This window comes from Gopherus evgoodei, chromosome 1 (genome assembly GCF_007399415.2).
Source record: "Gopherus evgoodei ecotype Sinaloan lineage chromosome 1, rGopEvg1_v1.p, whole genome shotgun sequence".
In the NCBI taxonomy this organism is placed as follows: domain Eukaryota; kingdom Metazoa; phylum Chordata; order Testudines; family Testudinidae; genus Gopherus; species Gopherus evgoodei.
Window position 1 is genome coordinate 59,355,220 of NC_044322.1, and position 26,357 is coordinate 59,381,576.

At 42.0% G+C, this 26,357-nt stretch overlaps 1 protein-coding gene across 1 annotated transcript in view; it reads left to right on the forward strand.

The window, feature by feature from the left end:
* The window catches only part of EPSTI1 (epithelial stromal interaction 1), a 78,372-nt gene that overhangs the window by 47,128 nt on the left and 4,887 nt on the right, over window positions 1-26,357 (forward strand). The window contains 5 exon segments of the mRNA XM_030565754.1: window positions 6,678-6,739; window positions 6,742-6,770; window positions 10,335-10,418; window positions 21,046-21,119; window positions 25,019-25,124. Coding sequence (XP_030421614.1) covers window positions 6,678-6,739; window positions 6,742-6,770; window positions 10,335-10,418; window positions 21,046-21,119; window positions 25,019-25,124 — 355 coding nt within the window.

Below are 26,357 nucleotides of genomic sequence, written 5' to 3' on the forward strand. Positions count from 1 at the left end.
TAGGCCCATCATGGCTGCTACACTCCAGCTGAGAAGGTTGTTGGTCTTTTGATCCTTTGATCACATACACTGTGAATGCATAGCTTTTTGTCTTTGTAAGTTGTTTCTGTGGTGAACTGGCCCATGCAGTTTGGAATAGCTCCAGGGCCAGCCAGAGCTTTTTCAGATGATTTAAGCTCTGGGAGGGCTTGAAAGTGACCTCCATGTCCCTTCTGAGATGACTGTGACACCAGCTCCCAAGTCACTTTTAGAGTAATAGTCTTGCTATGAATATTCAGTTTCACTCTCCAGGCAACCTGTCATCATAAGTGATTTGATCCCAGAAACAGTGGCTCTTGATTGTCTATCTGTAATATGAGTCAACTTCCTGACCATTATGGTGAGGCAAACAAAGGTACAAAACATCCATACTTCGTGCAGGTATTACATCATGCAGTTCTGGTTGGACATGCATCCTCTCTTGGGATATGGCTTTTTCCACACTTTGTGTACGTAGGCTGAAATTTTGTCTCTCGTAGCCTGGGACTTCTCTCCTTGCTGTGGGGGTTTTATTATAGTAACTTTTCACATGCACGTGTCTGTTTATAGCTTCTAAGCCAGTTTCAGGTTTTTCAAGTTGCTCCTGCCTTTTGTTCTGTTGCTTGATTGATACTGAGTGCTTTGCTATCTATACAGCTGGTGCTAAGGTCACATCTCTCTTTAACTGTAGCTGTTGTGAAAAGTTTTTATCTGTAAGCCCAATAACCATCAAGTTTTTTATATTTTCCCAAAATCAGTTTTCAGCCAATGTATGCAGAGTCTTATAAAACGTTCAACATTTCCCCCTGGTTCTTGAATTCTCAGGTGAAAACATGCTCCTTCATAAACCACATTTCTCTGAGGTATAAAATATGCATCAAACATAGCCAGAACTTTTTCCTAGTCATCTTTGTGGCTGTCCTCATTAAAGTCAAAGGATTTAAAGATATGGTCTGCCAGCTTCCCCATAACATAAATTAAAGAAGATACCTGTATATTTCCAGTTTCTTTGTGAAGCTTGGTAGCAATGCAAAATCTTGCAAAATAATGTTTCCAGTCTGTCCATTCTGGAGTTTGTCCAAGTTGAAGTTGTCTGGAGCACTGAAGACTGGCAGACCTCTAAACTCTGATCTGACTGCAGCATCAAGGCCTAAAATTCCTAGTCATCATTGTAATGGAATGTTAAACTATTATACTGTTCAGCCACCAGGTGGTAGTGTGTAATACCTTATCCAAGCTAACCTCAGCCATAACTGGCAGAACATTAAAGGATCTTATGATAAGCACATCTGGTGTGTACAAGCAAGCTCTGCAGCCAGTCCATATCTGGTACAGAAGCACATGACATGGTGTCAGGAGTAAACTAAGAACAGAAACAAGAGAAAAATAGCAGCAAAGGTTGCAGGATCTCATCAACATGCCAGTCTTCAGTGCTTGATAGAGATCTTGTAAGTGTTTGTCTCTGTCTGAGGAATTGGAGCAAATGCGGTTGTATCTTAGAGCTTGGCTGTAGACAATGGATCATGTGGTGTGTCCTGGTTGGAAGCTGGAAGCATGTAGGTAAGTATAGCAGTCAGTAGGTTTCTGATATAGGGTGGTGGTTATGTGACCATCGCTTATTAGCACAGTAATGTCTTGTGTGGATTGGTCTAGGCTGAGGTTGATGGTGGGATGGAAACTTGTTAAAATTATGGTGGAATTCTTCGAGGGCTTCTTTTCCATGGGTCCAGATGATGATATCATAAATGTAGCGCAAGTAGAGCAGGAGTGTTAGGGGATGAGAGCTAAAGAAGCGTTATTCTAAGTCAGCCATAAAAATGTTGGCATACTGTGGGGCCATGCGGGTACCCATAGCAGTGCCGCTGACTTGAAGGTATATATTGTCCCCAAATGCAAAATAGTTGTGGGTGAGGTCAAAGTCACAAAGTTCAGTCACCAGGTTTGCTGTAATATTATCGGGGATACTATTCCTGATGGCTTGTAGTCCATCTTTGTGTGGAATGTTGGTGTACAGGGCTTCTACATCCATAGTGTCCGGGATGGTGTTTTCTGGAAGATCACCAACGGATTGTAAGTTTCCTCAGGAAGTCAGTGGTGTCTCAAAGATAGCTGGGAGTGCTGGTAGCGTAGGGCCTGAGGAGGGAATCCACATAGCCAGACAATCCTGCTGTTAGGGTGCCAGTGCTTGAGATGATGGGGCATCCAGGTTTATGGATCTTGGGTAGCAAACAGAATACACCTGGTTGGGGTTCTAGGCATGTGTCTGTACAGATCTGTTCCTGTGCTTTTTCAGGGAGTTCCTTGAGCAGATGGTGGTGTTTCTTTTGGTAATCATCAGTGGGATCAGAGGATAATAGCCTGTAGAATATGGAGTTAGAGAGCTGCCTAGAAGCCTCTTATTCATATTCCAACTTATTCAAGATGATGACAACACCTCCTTTGTCAGCCTTTTTTATTATGATATCAGATTGTTCCTGAGGCTGTTGATGGAGTTGTGTTCAGCACGGCTGAGGGTATGGAAGCGTTACCATCTCAGCGGGAGCTCTGGGACTGCCACCACTGTAATGGCTGCACGTGTGGGAGGCTGGCTCTGGCTCTGTGCCATTTCTACAGGGAGATTAATGCCTCCTGAGCTGCTGAACTATGCATCAGGGAGGTCCGATTCAGGTCTCAAGTGAACTGTTGTACTAATGGCTTTTTTTTATTTTTGTTTTTTTCCCACATTAAGAGCCTCTAAATTATGATTTCCTTTTGTATCTATTTACTATGAACTCTGGACACACTCTCCTTTAGCTGACATCAGCTCCCTCATTTCACCCAAAGGGACACATTATATTTTTGTAGAAATAAACTTTTTTCAAAGACTGAAACCAATAAGCATTTCTAGGAATTTTTAAATTACTCCAGTGGAAACAATTTTTTAGAAACTAACTCACTCTTCCTGTGGTATTAGCGACACCCCAAAATGCAGTGTTCTGTAAGTGCATGGGACCCTGAAAGGTAAAATTGATTAGAAATATCAAGAGAGGTTGATCAGATAAGCTTCGGCATTTCTCCCAGCTAGAAAAGTAAACATGAAGTAATCAAATTCGTAAGTCAAATTCATTCTTGCTGTCTATGAAATTTTACATTGAATAATCTAACGTGTTGCTTGTTACAGATGTAAGAATTTTTGTGGGGATTTTTAATTTTTTTGGTTGGTTGTGTCACCATGCCTCCATGGGTCACCACTGAGAATACCAAATTCAGGACAAACTGCCGAGAAATAGGGCAGACATCCCCCCCCTTAAACTGATGGTCATTCTCCCATAAGATACACCAAACCAGCAACAAAACTAAACTTCCGTTTCATCACACTGGCTAACAAGAGGTCAGAAAAGCAGTTTCCTCTAGGCATTCCAGTCCTTGTATCACCACCAAAAACACTAGACTTAAAGATGAGTGGTTATTTAAAACCAGTTTCATCAAATAAAATGTTCTGATCCCAAAGGACCAGCCACATATTCAGGCCAATATACAACTCAGATCTTACCCAATAATCATGCTGTTGCCAATCTTTTAGTATCTGAAATGTAAAGGTTTTATTTATAAAAAGAAAGAAAGGTGAGAGTTAAAATTCGTTAAAGGAATCAAATACATACAATAATTGCAAAGTTCTTGGTTCAGGCTTGTAGCAGTGATGGAATAAACTGCTGGCTTAAGTCAAGTCTCTGGTTGCTTCCAAATCATTGGAAGGTCCTCAGTCCTTTTGGTTTGAATGCTTCCATTAGTATAAGTTCATATTCCAGAGGTTTAAGCAGGAAAGAGGTAAAATGGAGATTGTGTCCAGGGCTTAGCGGCTTATTATTGCCTAGGCTGACAAGGCCTAGGCCTAGGGCGGCAAATTTGAAGGGGCGGCAAATTTGAGCACCCACGGAGAAGCTCCCCTGCTCCAGTTTGCCTCCTCTGGGAGCATGCAACCACGTCCTGTTTCTCTCCCCTCCCTCCCAGCGCGTGCTCCATGAAACAGCTGTTTTGTGGGTAAGGGGGGGGGGGGGGAACATGGCACGCTGGTGGAAGAGGTGGGTCTAGGGCGGGGATTTGGGGAAGGGATCCAATAGGGGCAGGGAGGGTGTGGAGTTGGGGTGGGACTTGGGGAAGGGGTTGGAATGGGGACGGGGAAAGGGTGGCACCAGGGGCGGGTAGGGTGACAATTATTTCAGGGCCTAGGGGCGGCAAAATCATTAATCCGCCACTGCCAGGGCCTTTTGACTTCTACCACGTGGAAGGAAACGCATTGTTTCAAACAAAGCCCTCAGCACAGCTAGTGGAAAATTGCAGGTAAAAAGAGGGTGTTTGGAGTCACATGGGCAAGTGACATGTCCATGCATGATTTCACTTAGTGACAACAGAGGCCATTACCATTTGTTCACATGAAAGTTCCTCAGGCGTAGATGGGCGTCTTCCATAGTCCATTGTGAGTTGAGTGTCCCTTGATGGGCCACTTAACTTGAATAGTCTTTTCAAGATGGCAGGCTAAATACCTTGTGGGTGTTACTGCAGGAGCAAACATGTTTGAAATACGGATACAGAGCCAATACTCATAACTTCAAATACAAAAACGATAAATGCATACAAATAGCATAATCCTATTCAGCAAATCATAACCTTTCCATAGACACCTTACTTGACATAATTTGTACATAATTTTTTGCAATTATATAACAGTGGTAGCAACAGTGATCTACATGGTCGTATTTAATCAGATAACATCACAGGGTGGGTTTGTTAAAACAGTGTATATTATTTTGACATTACTGTCCCTCTTAAAGTTGTATAACACTTTAGAGAAACGGCCAAATTCTCTGTTGGTGTAACACAAATGAAGCCAAAGAGCTACACCAGTAGAGAGATCAGCTCACAGCTTTGATGACTAATAAAATTAGGAAGCTACCAGTATAGAAAAAACAAAACTACTATGACACTATTTGGATGCTGCTTGGCCTCTCCAGGTTCTCTTCCCTCTTTACTGTGTTAAGATCCTCTTGACTACGTTGAATCTCATCTTGGGTTTGAAATGACTACACCAGTAATTCAGCATGGTGTCAAAATAAGCTAGCATGCTCTTCAGAGTAATACAAAGAATGCAGCAGCATTTAAAGATGAAAAACAAATCTACTGGGGACGGGGGAATGCGGAGGGAAGAATCAGACAAACATACAGCAAAATCCTGACCTTACTGCTGAGACTGGTGCGGTTTATCATTAGCAGGGCTGAGTAGTAAGCAATATTCTTTTTTTAAAAAAGCATTTGTAAGTGGCCCAGTCTGCAAGGAACAAAGTGGCTGAGTGGTGCATCTAGCATGCAGCTGCCAGAATCCATATGCAACAGGCCACGTAATGCTGCAGTTGTCTCTTACATATTAGCTACACTGTTTCTAGTCTGTCGCGTTTGGGCACAGATGGTGTACAACATTATAAAATGTTGTACCACTTTGTTTTTCAGCCCAGAAGCCTGAGAATGTACAGACACCAGTGGAGTTTTCATATGCATTTTTAAGCTTTGTTAAGCTGAGAAGTGCAGATTCTCTCTTTACATTTGTGTGTGGGAGGAAGGGCTTCTTTTGCATAGTCTCCTTATAAACACTATAAAACCTATGAGAGCAGGCTGTGCTGTAAGTTGCCATATATTTCTTTATGAAACTATAATCTGCCACAGTGTATCCCAAATCCATATCTGTGTTTTTCAAGTTTTTAAAAAAAGTGCTTATGAATGCGTCTAGGCACAGCTATGAAAAAAATCATAGTGCAGCACAAAGTTAAACTCTACAAATCTCTACAAACCATCAAACACATTCTCACCACCCAATCACACCTGCGTGCAGAGACTTGAATAACAAGTATGCCAGGCAACTTGCGATGGAGGTCAGGAAAGTCTGGTTCGTGCCCATCAATGCCCACTTTAAGATCTTTCCTTGGCAAAATCTGGCTTCATTTTTATATTGCCTGTGTATGACTACCATGACTGAGCATGTGAATCAACTATTTTCCTAATGGAATGAAATTAGGCACACAGTTACATGGATGCTTTTTTTGAAAATCAGGTGCAGGGTGTATGTGTTGATAAATTCATCTATTTGACCAGTGGACCTATCCACAGAGACTATGATGCTGCACAGCTTTATTTCAATTCAAGACAAAAATAACTCCTCTAATAAATTGGATTTTATTTAACCCAGTAGAGAGATGAAAGAATTTGATGTAAGGGTTCATTGTCCTAAGCATGAAGAAAAATACTTTAAAATAATCTTGTCATTTAAGATACTGGTAGGAGGGTTTAAAACAAAGGATTTAGATAAGCAATTATACGCTGCTGATGGTGAAATCTGATAGAATGTGTATCAGAATAAGATTGAAAATGGTAGAGAGAGGCCCCTTTAACATAGAAATAGCTCTGCTTTTTCTCTTTCACACAAATCACTCCAAACAAATTCTTTATCCATCATATCAGTTCTGTTTCTGATGTTCTACTTCTTCATTCTATCTAGCTTTGAAACCTTTTGTTCCAGCTATGGTGCTTTTCTGTTATGTCACGATAAATCTAGGTTAGAATCTAGGGGTGCAATTGTAGGTTGTATTTATATTTCAATAAAGCACTAACAACTCTGGGTTTCTCTGTAGCAAAACCACTGAACTATTGGACAGATTGGACTTGGGTTTGCCAAAGAGAAACTCCTGTCAAATGGTAATCCTAGCCCAGAATCTACAGCATGGGTAAGTCCCACCATGGAATATGACACACTGTAATGTTCTGCCAGTGCTAATGGTGCTCCTAACAGTACAATGTTAGCATTTCATTTAGGTTAACATACTGCATAGACTCAGTGAAATGCATACCATGAAAGCATTTGGCTTGGAAGAATGGCTACAGCCTCACAGACCCTTTCCCTGTGTTGCGTGGACTGACTTCATTGTTCATAAATCCATCCCTGAAAAGTTGACCCTAACTGAAGCGCGCAGCACCCAGGAGTTCCCATTAAGAGCAACTAACCCTTCTGGTTGCTAAACCCTTTTGAAAACCTGTCTCTTTCATGTAGATGCATAAATGGAAGCTGCTGGGTGCTGAGTTTTTTTAAAAATCCAGCCACAGGAATAAAGTCTACTCTCCAGTATCTCCTAGAAAATTTATACCAAAATTAACTTGAGTGGGTTGCCCCATTTCTGAACTGATCTGATATCTTATCTCATAATATCACTACTCTAATCAGCCACCAGTAACTAATCAGAATAACTGCTCTTTACATCTTTCCTGAGGTTTTGTTTTCCCCTACATTCTTAACAAGGGAAAGAATACCTCATTGTTTGTCTAATGGATCATTTCTAAAGTGCACTCAGCTGTTTGGGCTGCCTTGCTTCTGGAAGCATTTGCCATGGGGAGTCATTATGTCAATGTTTGCAGAGCCAGGCCCAGGTTACAGGTCAGCGATGGGCAACAGATCAGCTACTGTGTGCAGAAAGAAATTACAGCTGGTTGCTACATACCCTGCAGTCAGCAAATCTTGGAAACCTTTACTGAATAGCTCGTATGCCGTAGAGGCTTTAGTGTCTGCTGAATCTTAAGTGTCAGCTACTAAGAAGAAAAAAAGAAAAGAATTTCTCTCCCTTTTGGCTTTAGCCTTCCTAGAAATACATTGGAGCCTCACAGGTTTAGAAATCTTGATGTAGAGAATATGTTCAGACCTCAGCATTTCCTCATAGGCCTTGCTTCAGTCTCTTTCCCTGTCCCTCAACACCATGAACTGAGAAGGTGGCGTATAGACTTTTTTCTTTTTTTCTTTTTTTTTTTTTTCCCTTCTCTGAGTCTTTGGGACCAGTTCCCAGTGGCTTCCTTTACCTTCAACACAGGCATAAGAGGCTTAGAATGGGTGGAAACAGCCTTTAGGGAATACACCAGCTGTAGAGGAGGTTCACTTCTTGGCACAGAACTGGAGGAATGAGTTTCTAGTGCCCCTTGTGCAGCCTCCTACACACAGGGTGTGCAGGTAAAGGGAGGGACATGGCTGGAGTACAGTATGCTCTGGGTGGCTTAGCGGGCTACCCACGGGGCTGCTCTAACTTATGTTGGGGACCAAGCAGGCCACTGAAATGGTAGAGAATACGAGAGGCAGAAAGATGACTTAAAGCCATGCTTGCCTCCCCACCTGTCACCAAACAAGAACTGAACAATGAGACCTGGGCCTAGTGGATTTATCTGAGGCAGAACTAGTCCTACAAATTTCAGTAAGATGTACTTCAATTGAAAACATCCCCAGGACTGGTCCTGATATCAGAGACATTAGTGTGATGGCCATAGGGTATAGAGAGATTGAGTAGGTGCAGATCGACGACTAAAGCCCCTCATTCCAAAGCTGTTTCAGTTTTATGCCTTTTATTCCAATCTGTTTTATGTCTGTTACTCTCTGCAATTGGTGGGTTTTTTTTAAACATATAGTGCAAGAAATATATATATTTCCTTCAACTCTGGTTAATCAGTGCCCAAGTAAAGAGGATGAATTACCTTGCTGCTTGTGTATATATGATACTTTTATTAACGCGAACCAATATAGCGTATGTCACTTGTTGCTAGTACGACTCTATGGCCTTGTGTTTGTAAAAGATCTGCTCAGGCTAGTAGAACCACTCTACAGGTAAACTAGCACCTCTTGTGCCCCATTAAGGGAGCTATAACACATAAGCAATGGAGTACCACTAGGTGTGAAACCATTTGAGCACTAAGAGGTAATAGTAAAGGGGAAATGTTATACTTGAATTGTGCTAGTTTGATGTGGTGTTTTGATCTAGTCTGTGTTTAACCTGCAAAAAATTGTGACCTGCTATTTTTTCATTTTTGTTTAACTTCTAAAATATAAGAGATCTAGTAAAGACACATTTAGTAAAATGGACACAATAACTGACTTTCAGTTCACTAGCCCTTCCAAAAACATGAAAAATACTCATTTCAGGTCAAATGAAATGTTTTGTTCAATGTGATTTTTTTTAAATTTTTGAGTGGTTCACATTATTTTAAATGAAATTTAAAAAAAAATTCAAAACAGGAAGTCCTTTAGAATCAAAACATGTTGATTGGAATTTTTGTTACATGAACAATTCAGCAAAACTGACACAAATTCCCCAAATGTTTCCATGTTGCCAAATTTGTATCTTTTTGCTGGGAAAAGGGTGAGGTAAAATTTTTCACTCTAAATTCTAATTTTTAGCATTGTTATGATTCTCAATGGTTGCATGTACTAGAAAAGGACATACAGTTCTTGCTAAAAACAGTTTAAATTTCCCAGATCCTTTCCATGGCATTACTGTATTACAGTGTACAAATATCACTGGGCACACGTTTATCCCATTTACTGGATGTAGACAAATTCAGTTTCCTTTTAGGCACTCTCCTCTTTTTATTGGTGGCTTCTCTTCTCCCCCCCCCCTCATATTTAATCAATTAAGATCATAATCCATTTTAATTCAGTCTTCCAAAGTGTTAACAATCCCATCTAGATTTTTATTGTTCTCCAACTTGATTAATATATTCTCCACACAATCGCTCAAGTCATTACTGAAAGTAATAAATAATATTGGACCCAGAATGAATCTCCCTGGACACATCTAACAGCTCCTCCAGCTCGAGATTGAACCCATTAATAATTGCTGTCTCCATACAGCCTTTATAGCAAACTATGTACCCATCATTCAGTAGCTTCATTTGATTCACATTTATCAAATTCCTTTGAGAATCTTGTGTAGAATTATATCAGAGCCTTTATTAAAGTCAAGTTATATGATGGCCACCACAACTTTTTGTACTAAACTAAGTTAGTTTTTAATATTAATAATGTGCTAAATATGATATACACACAAAGGAAGGCACAGTCCCTGCTCAAGGTAAGAGTAATACATTCCCCAATAACTGCAAATGACAAGAGAACATGCATTGAGACTCATTATAAGGGCTGTTAATGATTGTTAATCACTTGTTAATGATTTCAGATCTAGTTCATAGACTTTTCCCATTCAAACAAATCCCCCAGAGGTGTCTGAACCACAGAGCACTGCAGACGGGGTCTCTCTGGAGAACAAACCACCCTAGCAATTGAATTATGATAAGTATATAACCCAACTTCTAAATGGTGGATTTTTAGCAAAAGAGCCTCATGTCTGGTTTTTAAACTTAGATGAATCTATCCCTAAGTAATCAGAAATATCTTGAACTAGTTTTGTTAATTTATTCTATAAAGATTGAGAGTGGGATCTTCTGTCAATATATTGCTTTTATGCTCTGCTGTGCAATAGACTAGAAGCCGCACTTATAAGCAAAGACTCCAGGAGGATGAAAACAGAAGACTACAGGAAAAGAAGGCAGAACAACGGAGAAAGGTAACTGTAATACATTAACAGTTTATGTATAATGTTTCTGTACTGAGCCGTGTTCTGTAATCAGCTTTAAAAAACATATTAATTACTGTGGCATATGAGCACCAGGTCTCCTCAGGAAAAGTGCTTCAGACCAATTGTAGGTAGTCAAATAGGCAAAGCTGCAAAGTTCGGATATGGTTTGAAGCATCTATAAAGCTTATATCAGGGATCGGCAATCTTTGGTGCGTGGCTCACCAGGGTAAGCACCCAGGCCGGTTTGTTTACCTGCCGTGTCCGCAGGTTCAGCCGATCGCGGCTCCCACTGGCTGCAGTTCGCCATCCCAGGCCATTGAGAGCTGCAGGAAGCAGTGCATGCTAAGGGATGTGCTGGCCGCCACTTCCCACCACCCCCTTGGCCTGGAGTGGCGAACCGCGGCTAGTGGGAGCCGCGATCAGCTGAACTTGTGGATGCCACAGGTAAATAAACCAGCCCAGCTGTTACCCGGGGTTCTTTCAACCCAAAGCTCTTGGTAACTTTTACTCTGTGCGAGGAGGTGTCAGGAAATACATCAGGAGACAAGGACATCCGTCCGACCGATAGATGGCTGGCACAAACAGGACAACATGAGTGCTTTCACTTAAAGCTACACTTTACTAGTCTCAAGTACTTATACACATCCACAACAAGATTAGTAAAACACCCCCAACCCTTGATAATCACCAAAGCTGAGTGTGGCTTTTGAGTGACACAGCGGCAGGCTTCTGATGGCCAAATCTTCTGTCTGTCAGTGGGGACCGCAAGGTGTATCCAGAGGGAGAGTCCAAAGAGAGTCTAAAAGAGTCCCCAAATGAGTCCAACTATCTCAAACTTTTTCCCCTTATTTATACATTGGTAATAGAATGACATGTCCCTTAAAGAACCCTTGTTAAGTAAGCAATTTCAATCATCAAGCAAGAGGTTTCTTCTGATTATTGATTAACCAGATGTGGGTTTTTCCAGAGTCTGCAGCCTTGAGACCCCAATAGACATTCCTGAGGGTACATCCTGCTTTTTTAAAATGCATGTATCAGCAACTTCAACACAATTCTTATCAGGAAGGATGCGGGATCAAGCTGCCCTTACTGTGGCACCAAACCCCCCCTCCCCTCCTGCCCTGGTAAAACTGCATGGCCACTTTACAGCTTGCTAACTAGGTCGCCTTTAACAATAAGCCATAGTGGTTTTAGGCACTTTACTGGTTTGCCAAAGTCTCCCCGTACACGGCCTGCCAGGGAGCTTACCCTGGTGGGCCACGTGCCAAAGGTTGCTGATACCTGGCTTACAGCTAGTTGGCTCTGAACTATTAGTTTATGCTTCCCCACCACCCCCCGCATTTAAATTGCATAACACCTTTTTTAGATGATGGTGCCCAGTTTAGTATTCTAAGGAACCTAATTTCTTCTTTGAGTGTTTGCACATGTGCATTCCACTCTTGGTGTGCACACAGTCTCTGGAAATTTTTCCCTCAGTGGTACCCGTTGGGGTGGCTTGAGCACCTTCTTCTGCTGTATAAAGGACTTAGCTAACCCTGAGCCCCCTCAGTTTTTTCTTATTGCCCGTAATGGTTGCTGGAACGGCTCATCTTGCTTTTGAAAGTGTTCTCAGTGGACTGTGTACTCTTGTACTCTATTGTCAATAGTTCAGTGTTATTCTGGTTATTAGTGTTTTAGTACAGTTGCGTAAGTTTTACCCCACCTGAGGGCTTTGGTCAGTTCCTGGTGCAGAGGGATGCCTCGGTCAAGCCATACATTGCCTGCTATGCCCCTGCATGACCCGCTCTCAAGTTGCTTAAACTGTTTGGCGGAAGCTCATACAGGGGAGCATCGCCAAATTTTCAGAGACTTTAAACTTCACACGAAGAAAGATTGTCACCAGACTAAAGTTTCCACTCATGGAGGTGGCCTTGAGACCTCCATCTGAGCCAGATCGGTCAGACTCAGCACCTAGTGCCTCAGTGTTGTTGGATTTGGATTTTGTGCCTCCTATTGTACTGCTTACCATCCCCAGTACCTAAGAAAACACATAAGAAGCAGATGGCCAAAAGGGGGAGATTCCTCAGCATCGAAGTCTGTTAGGCATGTGGATCAGAGTAGAGTGTGGTCTAAGCCCAAGTAGTTCTTGGCACCTAAGCTGGTACTGTCAAGTCTGGAACCAGAAGGAGCACCTTCCACATCTGTGACACCACTCTGTGCCGCTGTCTGGGTACCAACCAGGCTGGAGGCATTTGCGGCTGCCAGGCAGCTTCTAACCCTGACAGAGCTGGTATTGCTAGCATTTCAAGGGTCAGTCCTATTGGTGCTGGCAGACATGGGAGAACCAGCAGGGTCACCACCAGCCCAGACCCATGTAGACTCATAGACCTGAAGGCCAGAAGGGAGCATTGTGATCACCTAGTCTGACTTTCTGCATGTTGCAGGCCAAAGAACCCTTTTCCCCCTCCTTCTCACTCCTGTAATAGACCCCTGACCTCTGGCTGAGTTACTAAAGTCCTCAAATCATGGTTTAAAAGATTTCAAGTTTTGGAAAATCCACCATTTACTCTAGTTTAAACTTGCAAGTGACTTATGCCCCATGCTGCAGAGAAAGGTGAACACTTCCCTGCCCCCCCGACCCCCAGAGTCTTTGCTAGTGTGACTCAGGGGAAAACTCCTTCCTGACTCCAAATATGGCAATGAGTTGGGCCCTGAGCATGTGGGCAAGACCCACCAGCCAGACACCTGGGAAAGAAGTAGTGTTTCTCAAACTGGGGTTGCCGCTTGTGTAGGGAAAGCCCCTGGTAGGATGGGCCAGTTTGTTTACCTGTCCCGTCCTGCAGGTCTGCCTGAACGCAGCTCCCACTGGCTGCGGTTCACCGCTGCAGGCCAATGGGGGCTCTTTGAAGCAGCGGCGAGTAAATCCCTCAGCCCGTGCCGCTTCCAGCAGCTCCCGTTGGCCTGCAGCGACGAACCGTGGCCAGTGGAAGCCGCGATTGGCTGGACCTGCGGACAGGTCAGGTAAACAAACTGGCCGAGCCCACCAGGGGCTTTCCCTACACAAGCGGCAACCCCAGTTTGAGAAACACAGCTCTGAAGTAATTCAGAGCCGTCATCATCTAGCGTCCCATCTTCAGCCATTGGAGATATTTGCTACTAGCAGCCTCACATGGGCCACATGCCATTGTAGGCAGTCTCATAATACCATCCTCTCCATAAACTTAAGCTCAGTCTTGAAGGCAGTTAGGATTTTTGCCCCTGCTTCTCCCCTTGAAAGGCTGTTCCAGAACCTCACTACTCTGATGGTTAGAAACCTTTGTCTAATTTTAAACTGGCCATCAACAAGTTTAGGCTTATATCCATTTGTTCTTGTGTCCACATTAGCACTTAACTTAAATAACTCATCTCCCTGCCTGGTATTTATCCATCTGATGTATTTATAGAGAGCAGCCATGTCTTCCCTCAGCCTTCGTTTTGTTGGGCTAAACAAGCCAAGCTCTTTGGAAAACCTACCTTGTGAGAAGAGACTCATTCCTTGGATCATTTTAGTAGCTTTTCTCTGCACCTGTCCCAGTTTAAATTCATCTGTCTTAAACATGGGAGACCAGAATTGCACACAGTATTCCAGCAAAGAATCCTGTGGCACCTTATAGACTAACAGACGTTTTGGAGCATGAGCTTTCGTGGGCGAATACCCACTTCCTCAGATGCAACTCAGATTCGCCCACGAAAGCTCATGCTCCAAAACGTCTGTTAGTCTATAAGGTGCCACAGGATTCTTTGCTGCTTTTACAGATCCAGACTAACACGGCTACCCTCTGATACTTGACAGTATTCCAGGTGAGTTCTTATTAGTGCCTTGTATAATGGTGCTAATACAGTGAAACCCTGCTATAATGCGACATTTGGGGTCCAAAAACTTCCATCGCGCTAAATGTGGGGTCGCGGTATAGTGGGGTTTCAAACCAGTCCGTTTGTCAGTGGTCCCCAAAGAGGTGCATTGATGTGCACTGCCTAGTGCCCTTAGTGCCCAGCAGAGGAGAGAAGCCACGGCCCCCCACCTGCCAGGGACAGAGAACTCCGAGGCTGCGGGCGCCTGTGTTCTCTGTCCCTGGCAAGTGCGTGGCTGCGGCTTCTCTCCAGCTTCAAAAGGAGCCACGGCCCCCCGCCTGCCAGGGACAGAGAACTCCGGGGCTGCGGGCGCCGGTGCTCTCTGTCCCCGGCAGGGGCGGGGCCGCGGCTCCTTTTGAAGCTGGAGAGAAGCCGCAGGCACGCACTTGCCAGGGACAGAGAGCACCAGTGCTGCAGCCTTGGAGTTCTGTCCCTGGCAGGTGCGGGGCTGCAGCTTCTCTCCCCTACAATGGTGTTGGGGACCACCGGTACTGTACAGTACTGTGAAAACATATCTAAGTTGTATCTGCCTTAAAGGGGAGCCAACCTATGATCGCTTTCTCTTAATCTGTTTAAGGTGCTTGTTCATCCAGTCTGAACTACAACACTTCCCTATGAATTTTTTCCCCTTGTTTAGGATGCAGGCTTTAGATACTTCGATTCAAAGTTGCAGAAGCTAATTCCAAGCCGCTTCCACATTCAGATCCTTGAGTTCTTCAGTCCAGTCCATGTCCCTAACTAAGGCCATGTCTACATCTAAAATTTTGCAGCGCTGGTTGTTACAGCTGCATTAGTACAGCTGTATAGGGCCAGCGCTGCAGAGTGGCCACACTTACAGCAACCAGCGCTGCAAGTGGTGTTAGATGTGGCCACACTGCAGCGCTGTTGGGCGGCTTCAAGGGGGGTTCGGGGAACGCGAGAGCAAACTGGGAAAGGAGACCAGCTTCGCCGCGGTTTGCTCTCGCGTTCCCCGAACCACCCTGCAAACCGCAGGGAAGGAGACCTGCTTGCTCGGGGGTTCGGGGAACGAGAGAGCAAACCGGGAAAGGAGACCAGCTTCGCCGCGGTTTGCTCTCGCGTTCCCCGAACCACCCTGCAAACTGCAGGGAAGGAGACCTGCTTGTTCGGGGTTCCGGGAACGAGAGAGCAAACCGGGAAAGTTTTAGTTTTCCCTTTTGAAATCAAGGACCCTAGTTGCAGATCCCCTTTTTTTTTTTTTTTTTAAGTGAACTAGCTCATGATCATTCAAACCAAGGTTATTCCCTACAACCAGTTCTTCTGTGAGGTCCTCACTACTCACCAATACTAAATCTACAATGACATCACTTCTTGTTGATTCTTGGTGACTATTTGGTGAAGAAATCTATTATCCAGGAAAATCTGGGCCCTACCAATTTTAGTAGCACTTGTCCTCCATTCTATATCTGGGAAGCTAGTCTCCCATGATCGCACAATTTCATTAAAAATGCACCTCTGGCTCTCCCTTTGATATCGTCAAAGGAAAAACCTGCAATGCTCACCACTCTGCACACCTCTTCACCTCTGCACTGGTCACCAGCACGGTCTGGAACTGCACCTCCATAGTCAGCGGAAGGAGGGTAGTCTTCCTCCAAATCGGAGACTGGGGCCTACCACATCAGCTCTTAGAGCCATCCCTCCTCGAGACATCATTACTCTACCACAGGAGTACCATCCAGTGGTTGGCCAGGGAGGTCACTGGGGGCCTACGCCTGTCCAGTGGCCTTTTTGGAACCTGTTGGGTTTTCCCCCATATTCCAGGAACTCCTATTCATGGCCTCAAAGAGATGTGCAGCACTTACCCATGAGGCAGCACAGATTTCTGACTCTGGTACTGGATATCAAGACCCGGCTCAGCAGGACCCTTTGCTGGCCTTCCCTTCCCCTGATGAGGCAGTCTCAATAATGTATACTTTGCTTCTCCTGGATGACTCCAAGAAATGTTAGAGGGTTGCCTTAATCCTGGGCATACAGGTAGAGGAAGTAAAAGAATCCTTTCACCCCAGCAGGTCCTTCCAGAGTGGCCCTACCTCTCAGTGAGGCCATTATACGAACTCCGATCCGTTCCACCTATATTACTGGCTGGGAGTCACCATGAGTGGAATGCACATTTGCAATCACTTGAATAAATGGTTACTAACCTTCCATAGCAGTTGTTCTTTGAGATGTGTTGCACATGTCCATTCCTACTCCTGTACATCGGAGCTTTCTTGAAAGAAGGAACTCAGGGGACTTGGCATTGGTTGGGCCCTTTATATTGGCACTGCCAGCATGCGGCAGCAAAGAGCACTCAAGCTACCCCAAAGGGAACCATTGAGAGAGAAATTTATGGTGACTGTGTAAGCGGGGTGCATGCACATCAAGACTGAAACGGACATGTGCAACACATCTCGAACTGTTATGGAAGGTTAATAATAGGCTTTATGAGAACGTCTGTGGGAGAGGAGAGGAAAGGAAAGGAGAGGAAAAGACTATCATGAGGACATTCTGAAGGCGATTCTGAATAGAGAACTAATACTTCACACACCATCTCCCCTCTGTTGTGTTTAAAATCATGGAAATGTAGGCTTGGAAGGAACCTCAGAAGGTCATCTTCTCTCCAACCCCTGTGCTGAGGCAGGATTAAATATACTAGATCATTCCTGACAGTTTTGTCCAACTTGTTCTTAAAAATCTCTATTCTACAACCTATTCCAATGTTTAAACATCCTTATAGTTAGAAAACTTGTCCTAATATCTAACTTAAATCACCCTTGCTGCAAACTAAGCCGATTATTGCTTGTCCTCCCATTGGTGAATGTAGAGAACAATTGATCACCATTCTCTGAGGAGCAACCTTTTACATCTTTGAAGTCTTATTTTCCCCCCTGCCATGGTATTCTCTTCTCTAGGCTAAATGTGCCCAGTTCTTTCCATGTTTCCTTGTAGGTCATGTTTTACTACACCTTTTAATTTTGTTGTTCTCCTCTAGACTCTCTCCAGGTTGTTCATATGTATCTTAAAGCATGGTGCCCCAAACTGGACACCCTTGATAACCACTCTAGGAATACAAAACTGGTTGAAAGGCCACCTGTCTTATAATAATTTCATCTAGACCATATTTCCCTAGTTTGCTTATGAGTATGTCAAGTAGGATTGTCAGCCTTACTAAGTCCAGTGCGTCTCCCTTTTCCTTTCAGTCCACTAGGCCAGTTACCCTGTCAAAAATGGAAATTTGGTTGGGTTTGACATGATTTGTTCTTGACAAATCTTTATTGGCAATTATTTATCACCTGTAAATTTGAACAGAATGATTGATTGTTTAAAAACTTGTTTTGATATCTTTCCGGGTATCGAAGTTAGGAGGACTAGCTTAAAATTCCCTCAGCTCTCCTCTGCACCAAGACGGGTACTGTATTTGCTCCTTTCCAGCCCTCTGGGACATCACCTATCTTCCTTGATTTCTCAAACATAATTATTAATGATTCAGAGAAAATGTCTTTCAAGTATTCCAACTTGCTATTTTAGCAAAAGAATAGAGAATGGATTGATCAAACATATACAGATTCATATAAATGATGTAAACTGACTTAAATGAGTATGGAATGGACTAGATCTTCTACTCCTGCATATGCAATTGCACCTGTTTGCACTAATTACTTAAATGAGTAGGTAAGCTGTCCAAGCTCACATAATGAGTCTGTGGTAGAGCTGGGCATAGAACCTGATCTACTGACTTCCAGTTTCTTCTGTTGTTCCAGTAATTGGATGTACAGGTCCTTCAATAAATATGCCTCCATTTAATAAAATAAAAGTATATAGCTTATTTATTTCCCATCATAGGATGCACCTTTTCTCTTCTGTCCAATTACCAACATATATTTTCTCCTAAATAAAACCCTTATGAAATTTCAAATGCTATGGGTATGTATGTTATCAATAACTATGGCATTGTACATTGTGCCATGAAGAAATAGTTTTTCATTTAAAACTAGCATACACCTGAACCCTTCATAGAGCTTGGGCCAGGGCAACCCGGTGTGCAGGTCATTGCAGAGTTGGGGCCACAGTCACATCTAAGGTAAATCTTTCTCTAGCTACATTTCTGATTTTTATGTTTTTTACTGATTTCCATCTCTCCCTAAAAAAGTATGGGCTGAGTGCAAAATTTTTGTTTTAATACATAGTACCAAAGTACTCCTTGCCTCAGTAGCTACTATTAGAACGTTAATCTGTCCAGTAGGTATTTGTAAACCTATTCTAAGTGTACATATTTTAAAAGCACTAATAATTGTCCCTCAGATTTATGTTAACTCACTTCCACCTCAAGCTACTATTTTATTAATGTAATTGTAAATTCTGTTTTTGTGTGCACCTTCTAATGCAATATAGCTATTAAATTTATAGGTTTTGTCAGTTATTTTTTGGGGGGAAATAGGTTTTAATATGTATTGCTAGATTTAAAATGTTTTCCCAGGCACTTTAAACACAGTATTATGTACTTGCAGTATATTTCTGAAGGTATAGCTATTGCAGAAATTTAATGAATGCCATTAAAAGTCAAACATTAGAAAATCAGATACTGGATTTTAATTTTCAGGTTGAACAGTTATTTAAAAAGTGAAAATGAAGCTTGGCTTTTTTATTTCTTAATCTTGCTTTTCTTTTAGGGCTAGACGAACAGTGATACACAACACATTATCCAGTTATTGATTGATTATATTATTTACTGCAAAGCTTTTATTAATGTTCTTATTAAATTAGTTTTTATTTCATTCTGTAGTTCATTTTTTAGTTACTGAACCTTTCTATAAAATTCATCACTTTAGTTCACATTCCAGCTTTATTGGTGCTCCATTACTATGGCAAATGTGCAGGATAGGTCTGTTTTCCCTTGAAGAACCCTTTCAGTGGTAAAAGTTGGTAGCTTCAGTTCCTGTTGACTATACTTGTAATGGCATGAGATCCCTAGCATATCAGTAACTTAGCTGGCAGAGATGGCATGTTGCATAACATGGAAAGGTACTGACCCAGCCACTTCAGAATAAGTTGTTATATGGAACTGATGTTCCTTTGGTTAGCATTAGCAGTCATCAGGCTGACCAGGACACCTGCCTGATACTTGGTGTGGCATGAATCCAAGCTAAATGATTAAACATGCATGGCCCAGCTCACTACCCTGATTTATAAACAAAACCATAAGACCACATCATCATAACCTTAAAAATTGTAAAGTGCAAGGAAGTTGGCACAACAGTGGCTACACATTGTGTGCTTCCTTTCAACAACTGCAGCTGGTATTTGCCAACTGTAGTGGCTTCGCGTCACTCCTCATATGAGTTGGGTCCTGGGTTCTCTGTTGCGATGCCTGGTGCCTCCTCCCAAGGTGATTATTTTATGTGCTCAAGACACTAGGGTGCTGTCCCTTTGGAAAATAACTAATACAACTACTCTTAAGAAGGGAGATGATCCAGTGCACAAGAAACAAGACAATAATACAAACTCCAACAAATGAAATACTATGCCCCAAAATAATAGTATAACAAAGGGGGACCTTATTGAGGACAGGAAACAGACAATCTAAAGAAGGAAAGCGATAAGGTTAACCAATAAATGCTAAAATGTTAATACAACCATTCACAACTGTACCACACCGCCAGCTCCTTCCCTGGCATCTTTCCAGCTAAGTGGAAAGAGTGTGAGTCCAGAGATGGGTGTGAGAGAACCAATTCTGCAACCCTTTTCTGAGTAAGCCCTAATCATGGGAACAGCCCCTCTGATATCACTAGCAGCAGTTTGCATAATTTAGGATTACTTTTGCTCTAGAACACTATTCAGTTTGGTATAAACAAGTATCCACAGACAATACAGCAAGATAAGAATAAATTGAATGAGCATATTTACATAGTGTAAAGCGGTCACTATGGACTCTCTTTAAAGCCAGGTATTCTTCCTAACAAGAGGCCTGACTTCAGAAAGGCTCGGCATAAAACAGCGTAAGTGTGGCTCCAAAGATAATAGTATGCAATTAAGGAACAAAGAAATGTACATAAATAAAATTCCCCAAAACTTTGTCCCAGTAACAATGGACAGAGGTCGTTTCAAAACCTAGAGCTATGTTGTAAAAGGTCCTGTTCTTCCCTCCACTTCTGCAAGCATAAGAGAAGCAAAACCTGAGGATCAGGGCAAAGGGAGGGACAGAAGGGAGGAGAGCATGTTCTATGGCATCCTCCTATGGCTGATTAACCATTTGGAAGCTCCTCCACAGTAGGTCAGCAGGAAGGCAGACCCACACAGTGGGAGAGGGTGGGGCTGAGGCAGGGCTGCAAGGCCCTCCAAAGCTTGCTTCCTCCTTCATGGCATAATGTCATATCACTGCAGACTTGCATCAGGAGGCAGTAGTGGTCTTTGGAACCACCATGAAGGATAGAGGTAAAGACCTTCCATCTGGATGACGCCTGCCTCTGGTAGATCCCCCTAGATCCGAGTTTAGAATCCCCTGGCTTCCTTTGCAAGAGGACACACGCCCTTCTGTCCAGTGGAAGACTGAAGAGGAGATGGAGTCCATTTTTTGGGATGCAATTGGGTATTGTAAATAAAACTTACTTCCCAGAGGAACTAAAATTTAAGTAAAAGTTTGGCAAATTAAATAGTGCACTAGTTAAGGTTAATATATTGTGTAATTAATTGGGTTTGTCTTCTGAATAACTACATTAATACATTTGGGTTTCACTTTTATTGTTCCCAGGGTGAATTATTGGAACTGAGACGAGAGCAAGAAGAGCAAGAAAGAACAAAAGTGCATCAGAATGAACAGAGGAAGTATGGCTTATACTGAATTCTTGTCTAGATGGCTTCATGAAACTGCAATTTTGTGCTTTAGGGAACCATTGCAATGAGGGTGCTCCAAGTAACATTTTTAGCATCAACCTTGCATTCGGACAAGCCAATGAGACCCATTCTCACAACTCATGTATAATCAATTTCTACACAATTGTGCAGTAACTTTTTTGCAAAAGTGGGTTTTGTTTCTTACCTATTGATTTGAAGACGGAATGGATCTCTCGGGATGCATTTGGAGGGGAATCTGAGTATAATCTATTATACTCTTAAGGCCCAGAATTTCAGAGAACTGTGCATGTCACTATGCCTAACTTATCTTCTCAGTCATGGCAAATACCTTAGCAAATGACTGGTGAAGTGTGTAAATGACCATGTGCACGTGTAATTATCAGGATGTCTGTGCAAGCAAATTAGGTGTCCCAACCTGGCACAAGCTTTTACATAAGTATTCCCATACCATACTGGATCCCTGGTCCATCTAGTCCAGTGTCCTGTCTATAGCATTGGCCAGTACCACTTACTTCAGAGGAAAGTTCAAGAAACTTCATAATGGATAATTATGAGCACTTTTCCTTTATAAACAAGTAACTGTTCCTAACTCCTATCGGATAGTGTTTGCATTATGACCTGAAGCAAAAAGGCTTTATTCCTTAAAAATAGGTATTCAATCTACTGTGACTGTAAATGTTCTCATTAGCCATATAAATATTTAATCCTACTAGTCTCTTGGCTTCAAAAAAAATGGTATCTAGTATGAGTTCCGTGGGCTAAGCAAGCACTTTAATATATATTCCTTTTCTTAGTGTTGACTTTCAAATCTATTAAATATACCCTTGTTCTTGTATTTTGAGAGGGTAAGTAAAGTCATCTTATTCACCCTGTCTTCTCTGCATGCTAAACAGTCCCAGTTTAAAATTCTGGATCTCTCTCAATTGATTTCAGTTACAACACAGAATACAAAGTGTGCAGTGCTCACCTTTATATTTATTTTTCATTACAAATATTTGCACTGTAAAAACAAAAGAAATAGTATTTTCAATACAACTAATACAAGTACTGGAGTGCAATAGTACAATCTCTTAATCATGAAAGTTGAAAATACAAATCTAGAATTATGTTTTTTTTTTGTTTTTTTAAAAAAACCACATTCAGAAATGAAACAATGTAAAACTTTAGAACCTACAAGTCCAATCAGTCCTACTTCCTTTTCAGGCAATCATTCAGACAAACAAGTTTGTTTACATTTGCAGGAGATAATGCTGCCCACTTCTTGTTCAGAATGTCACCTGAAAGTGAGGAGAGGTGTTCTCATGGCACTGTTGTAGCCAATGTCGCAAGATATTTATGTGACAGATGCACGAAGGGACATACGAATCTTTAGCATTTCAATCACCATTCCAGAGGACATGCATCCATGCTGATGAAGGTTTCAGCTCAAAAATGATCCAAAGCGGTGCAGACCAACGCATGTTCATTTTCATCATCTGGTCAGATGCCACCAGCAGAAGGTTGATTTTTCTTTTCTGACGGTTCAGGTTCTGTAGTTTCCACATCAGAGTGTTGCTCTTTTCAGACTTCTGAAAGCATGCTTCACATCTCATCCCTCTCAGATTTTGGAAGGCACTTCAGATTCTTAAATCCTGGTTCTAGGGATATATCTAGCTTTAGAAATCTCCCACTGATACCTTTTTGCATTTTGTGAAATCTGCTGTGAAAGTGTTCTTAAAATGAACAACATGTGCTGGGTCATCATCCGAGACAGCTATAACATGAAATATATGGCAGAATCATAGAATATCAGTGTTGGAAGGGATGTCAGGAGGTCATCTAGTCCAACCTCCTGCTCAAAGCAGGATCAATTCCCAACTAAATCATCCCAGCCAGGGCTTTGTCAAGACTGACCTTAAAAACCTCTAAGGACAGAGATTCCACCACCTCCCTAGGTAACTCATTCCAGTGCTTCACCACCCTCCTAGTGAAAAAGTTTTTTTAATATCCAGCCTAAACCTCCCCCACTGCAACTTGAGACTTTACTCCTTGTTCTGTCATCTGCCACCACGGAGAACAGTCTAGATCCATCCACTTGGGAACCCCCTTTCAGGTAGTTGAAAGCAGCTATCAAATCCCCCCTCATTCTTCTCTTCTGCAGACTAAACAATCCCAGTTCCCTCAGCCTCTCCTCATAAGTCATGTGCTCCAGCCCCCTAATCATTTTTGTTGCCCTCCGCTGGACTCTTTCCAATTTTTCCACATCCTTCTTGTAGTGGGGGGCCCAAAACTGGACACTGTACTCCAGATGAGGCCTCACCAATGTCGAATAGAGGGGAATGATCATGTTCCTTGATCTGCTGGCAATGCCTCTACTTATACAGCCCCAAATGCCGTTAGCCTTCTTGGCAACAAGGGCACACTTGACTCATATCCAGCTTCTCATGCACTGTAACCACTAGGTCCTTTTCTGCAGAGCTGCTTCCTAGCCATTCGGTCCCTAGTCTGTAACAGTGAATGGGATTCTTCCGTCCTAAATGCAGGACTCTGCATTTGTCCTTGTTGAACCTCATCAGGTTTCTTTTGGCCCAGTCCTCTAATTTGTCTAGGTCCCCCTGTATCCTATCCCTATCCTCCAGCGTATCTACCACTTCTCCAAGTTTAGTGTCATCTGCAAACTTGCTGAGAGCGCAGTCCACGCCATCCTCCAGATCATTAATGAAGATATTGAACAAAACCGGCCCCAGGATCGACCCTTGGGGCACTCCTCTTGAAACTGGCTGCCACTTAGACCTGGCGCCATTGATCACTACCCATTGAGCCTGACGATCTAGACAGCTTTCTGTCCACCTTATAGTCCATACTTCTTTAACTTGCTGGCAAGACTACTGTGGGAGACGGTATCGAAGCTTTGCTAAAGTCAAGGAATAACACATCCCCTGCTTTCCCCTCATCCACAGACCCAGTTATCTCCTCATAGAAGTCAATTAGGTTAGTCTGGCATGACTTGACCTTGGTGAATCCATGCTGACTGTTCCTGATCACTTTCCTCTCCTCTAAGAATGCAGGTGAAACAGAACAGGAGATGTACAATTCTCCCTCAAGGAATTCAGTCACAAATTTTAGTTAATGCATTCCTTTTTTTTAACAAGTGTCATCATCATGGACGCATGTCCTCTGGAATGGTGGTTGAAGCACGAAAGGACCTATGAATCTTTAGCACATCTGGCATGTAAATATCTTGCGATGTCTGCTACAACAGTGCTAACCTCTTCTCACTTTCAAGTGACATTGTAATTAAGAAGTGGGCAGCATTATCTTGCGTAAATGTTTCTCTTAGCAATTGGCTAAACAAGAAGTAGGACTGAGTGGACTTGTAGGTTCTAAACTTTGACATTGTTTTGTTTTTTGAATGCAGTTATGTAACAAAGTAAATTTGTAAGCTGCACTTTTATCTTTTTCATGATAGAGATTGCACTACAGTACTTGTATGAAGTGAATTGAAAAGTACAATTTCTTATCATTTTTACAGTGCAAGTATTTGTAATAAAAAATATTAAGTGAGCACTGTACGCTTTGTATTCTGTGTTGTAACTGAAATCAATATATTTGAACATGTAGAAAAACATCCAAAATATTAAATTTCAATTGGTATTCTATTGTTTTAACAGTGTAATTTAATCATGATAGATTTTTTTAATTGTGATTAATTTTTGTTAATCACGTGAATTAACTGCGATTATCGACAGCCCTTGTTTTAACTAAGCAAAAGGATTCATGGATGACTTTAAGTACCAAAAGTCATTCACAGAATTCATATAATATTGAATTTCAAAGTCTATCAACCTCTTAACAAGCTGCTATTAATGTTTTTTCCCTTGGTTTTTAAGGGTAAATAATGCTTTTCTGGACCGATTACAAAACAAAAGTCAACCAAGCAGCATTCACCAATCTGGACATTTTGAAAATATGGATCGTTTTGGCGGTGATAGCTGGGTGAGTAACAAACGCATCTTTTTAAAACTCCACAGTTGAAATCAATTAAGTTTTTTGTTTTTAATGTAGCTACCTACTCCCCAGATGTTATTCTCTTAGTGTTCTACTTAGTCTGATGGGCAGTCTGCCAGGATGATTACTATAAATTCTACAATAGCTTTTGAGAAAAAATCCTGATATAAGTAGTCTTATCAAAATAAAAAATGACAGCTGCCTTTACTGCAGAACTAGATTGCCTTGAATGCAAGATGTTATCACTGTTTCCCTAAGTTTAGAACAAAAATAAATGAAGTTTTAAAGAGATTTTCGAAAGACTCTAAATCAAAGATGCTTGGAAACGTTGTAAACATTTTTAATACATTCTGAAGGGGAAAAAATAGCACATCAAGGATACAGCTGTTCATTTTTCCCCATAAAATTGTGACAAGAAAGACAGTGTATCCAATTTAAAATATGAAACCTTCTGCATGGCTTCTTTGAAGAAAAAAATCATGGAATTTTGCTGTAATCCATTAAATATACAATATTAGATACTAAACTGAATTCACGCATTCATTTTTTATTAATGTGACTACAGTTCTGCATAATGGCATCGAGTGATTAAAAAATATTTGTACTAGTCCCTTATATTTAAATGAACCACAGCAGAAATTGCCCATTAAGGGCAAATGAAATTGTTAAAAGGATAATCTGCTGAAGAGGAAATCTTGCAAAGGGATTAAACATTGCAGAAAGACACACAGGGTTAAGTGAACTGGCAAATGTAACGAAAATCAATGTTAGCTTAAATGATTAAACAGCAACTTTGAGTAACCATGGTGATTGTCTTCTGATGTGTCTGTTTCCAGCACATAGCCCAATCCTACAAAGACCTGTATACATGTTTAACATTTATACATGTGAGCAATCCCATTCATGTCAATGGAACTATGAATGCGTGCAAGGTTAACCGTAGATAGAAATCTTTGCCATATAAGGGCCATCCTCATTGAAACTATCCATGTCATAGTTGTGCTAAGAAACCCCAGGCCAGTTGAACTCACCAGCCACACAGAAAGAGACAGATGTTTAGCTCTTTGGGGAGGGTCTCAGTAGATAAGATTGACAAAGGGCAGAGAGAGAAAGTATGACAATCCGCACTTTGCAGATGAAGGAACAGAGACACAGACTGAATGTATTTTTCAAGGTGCTACAGAAACCTGTTTTCCAAGCCAGGACCTGAACCCAGATCTT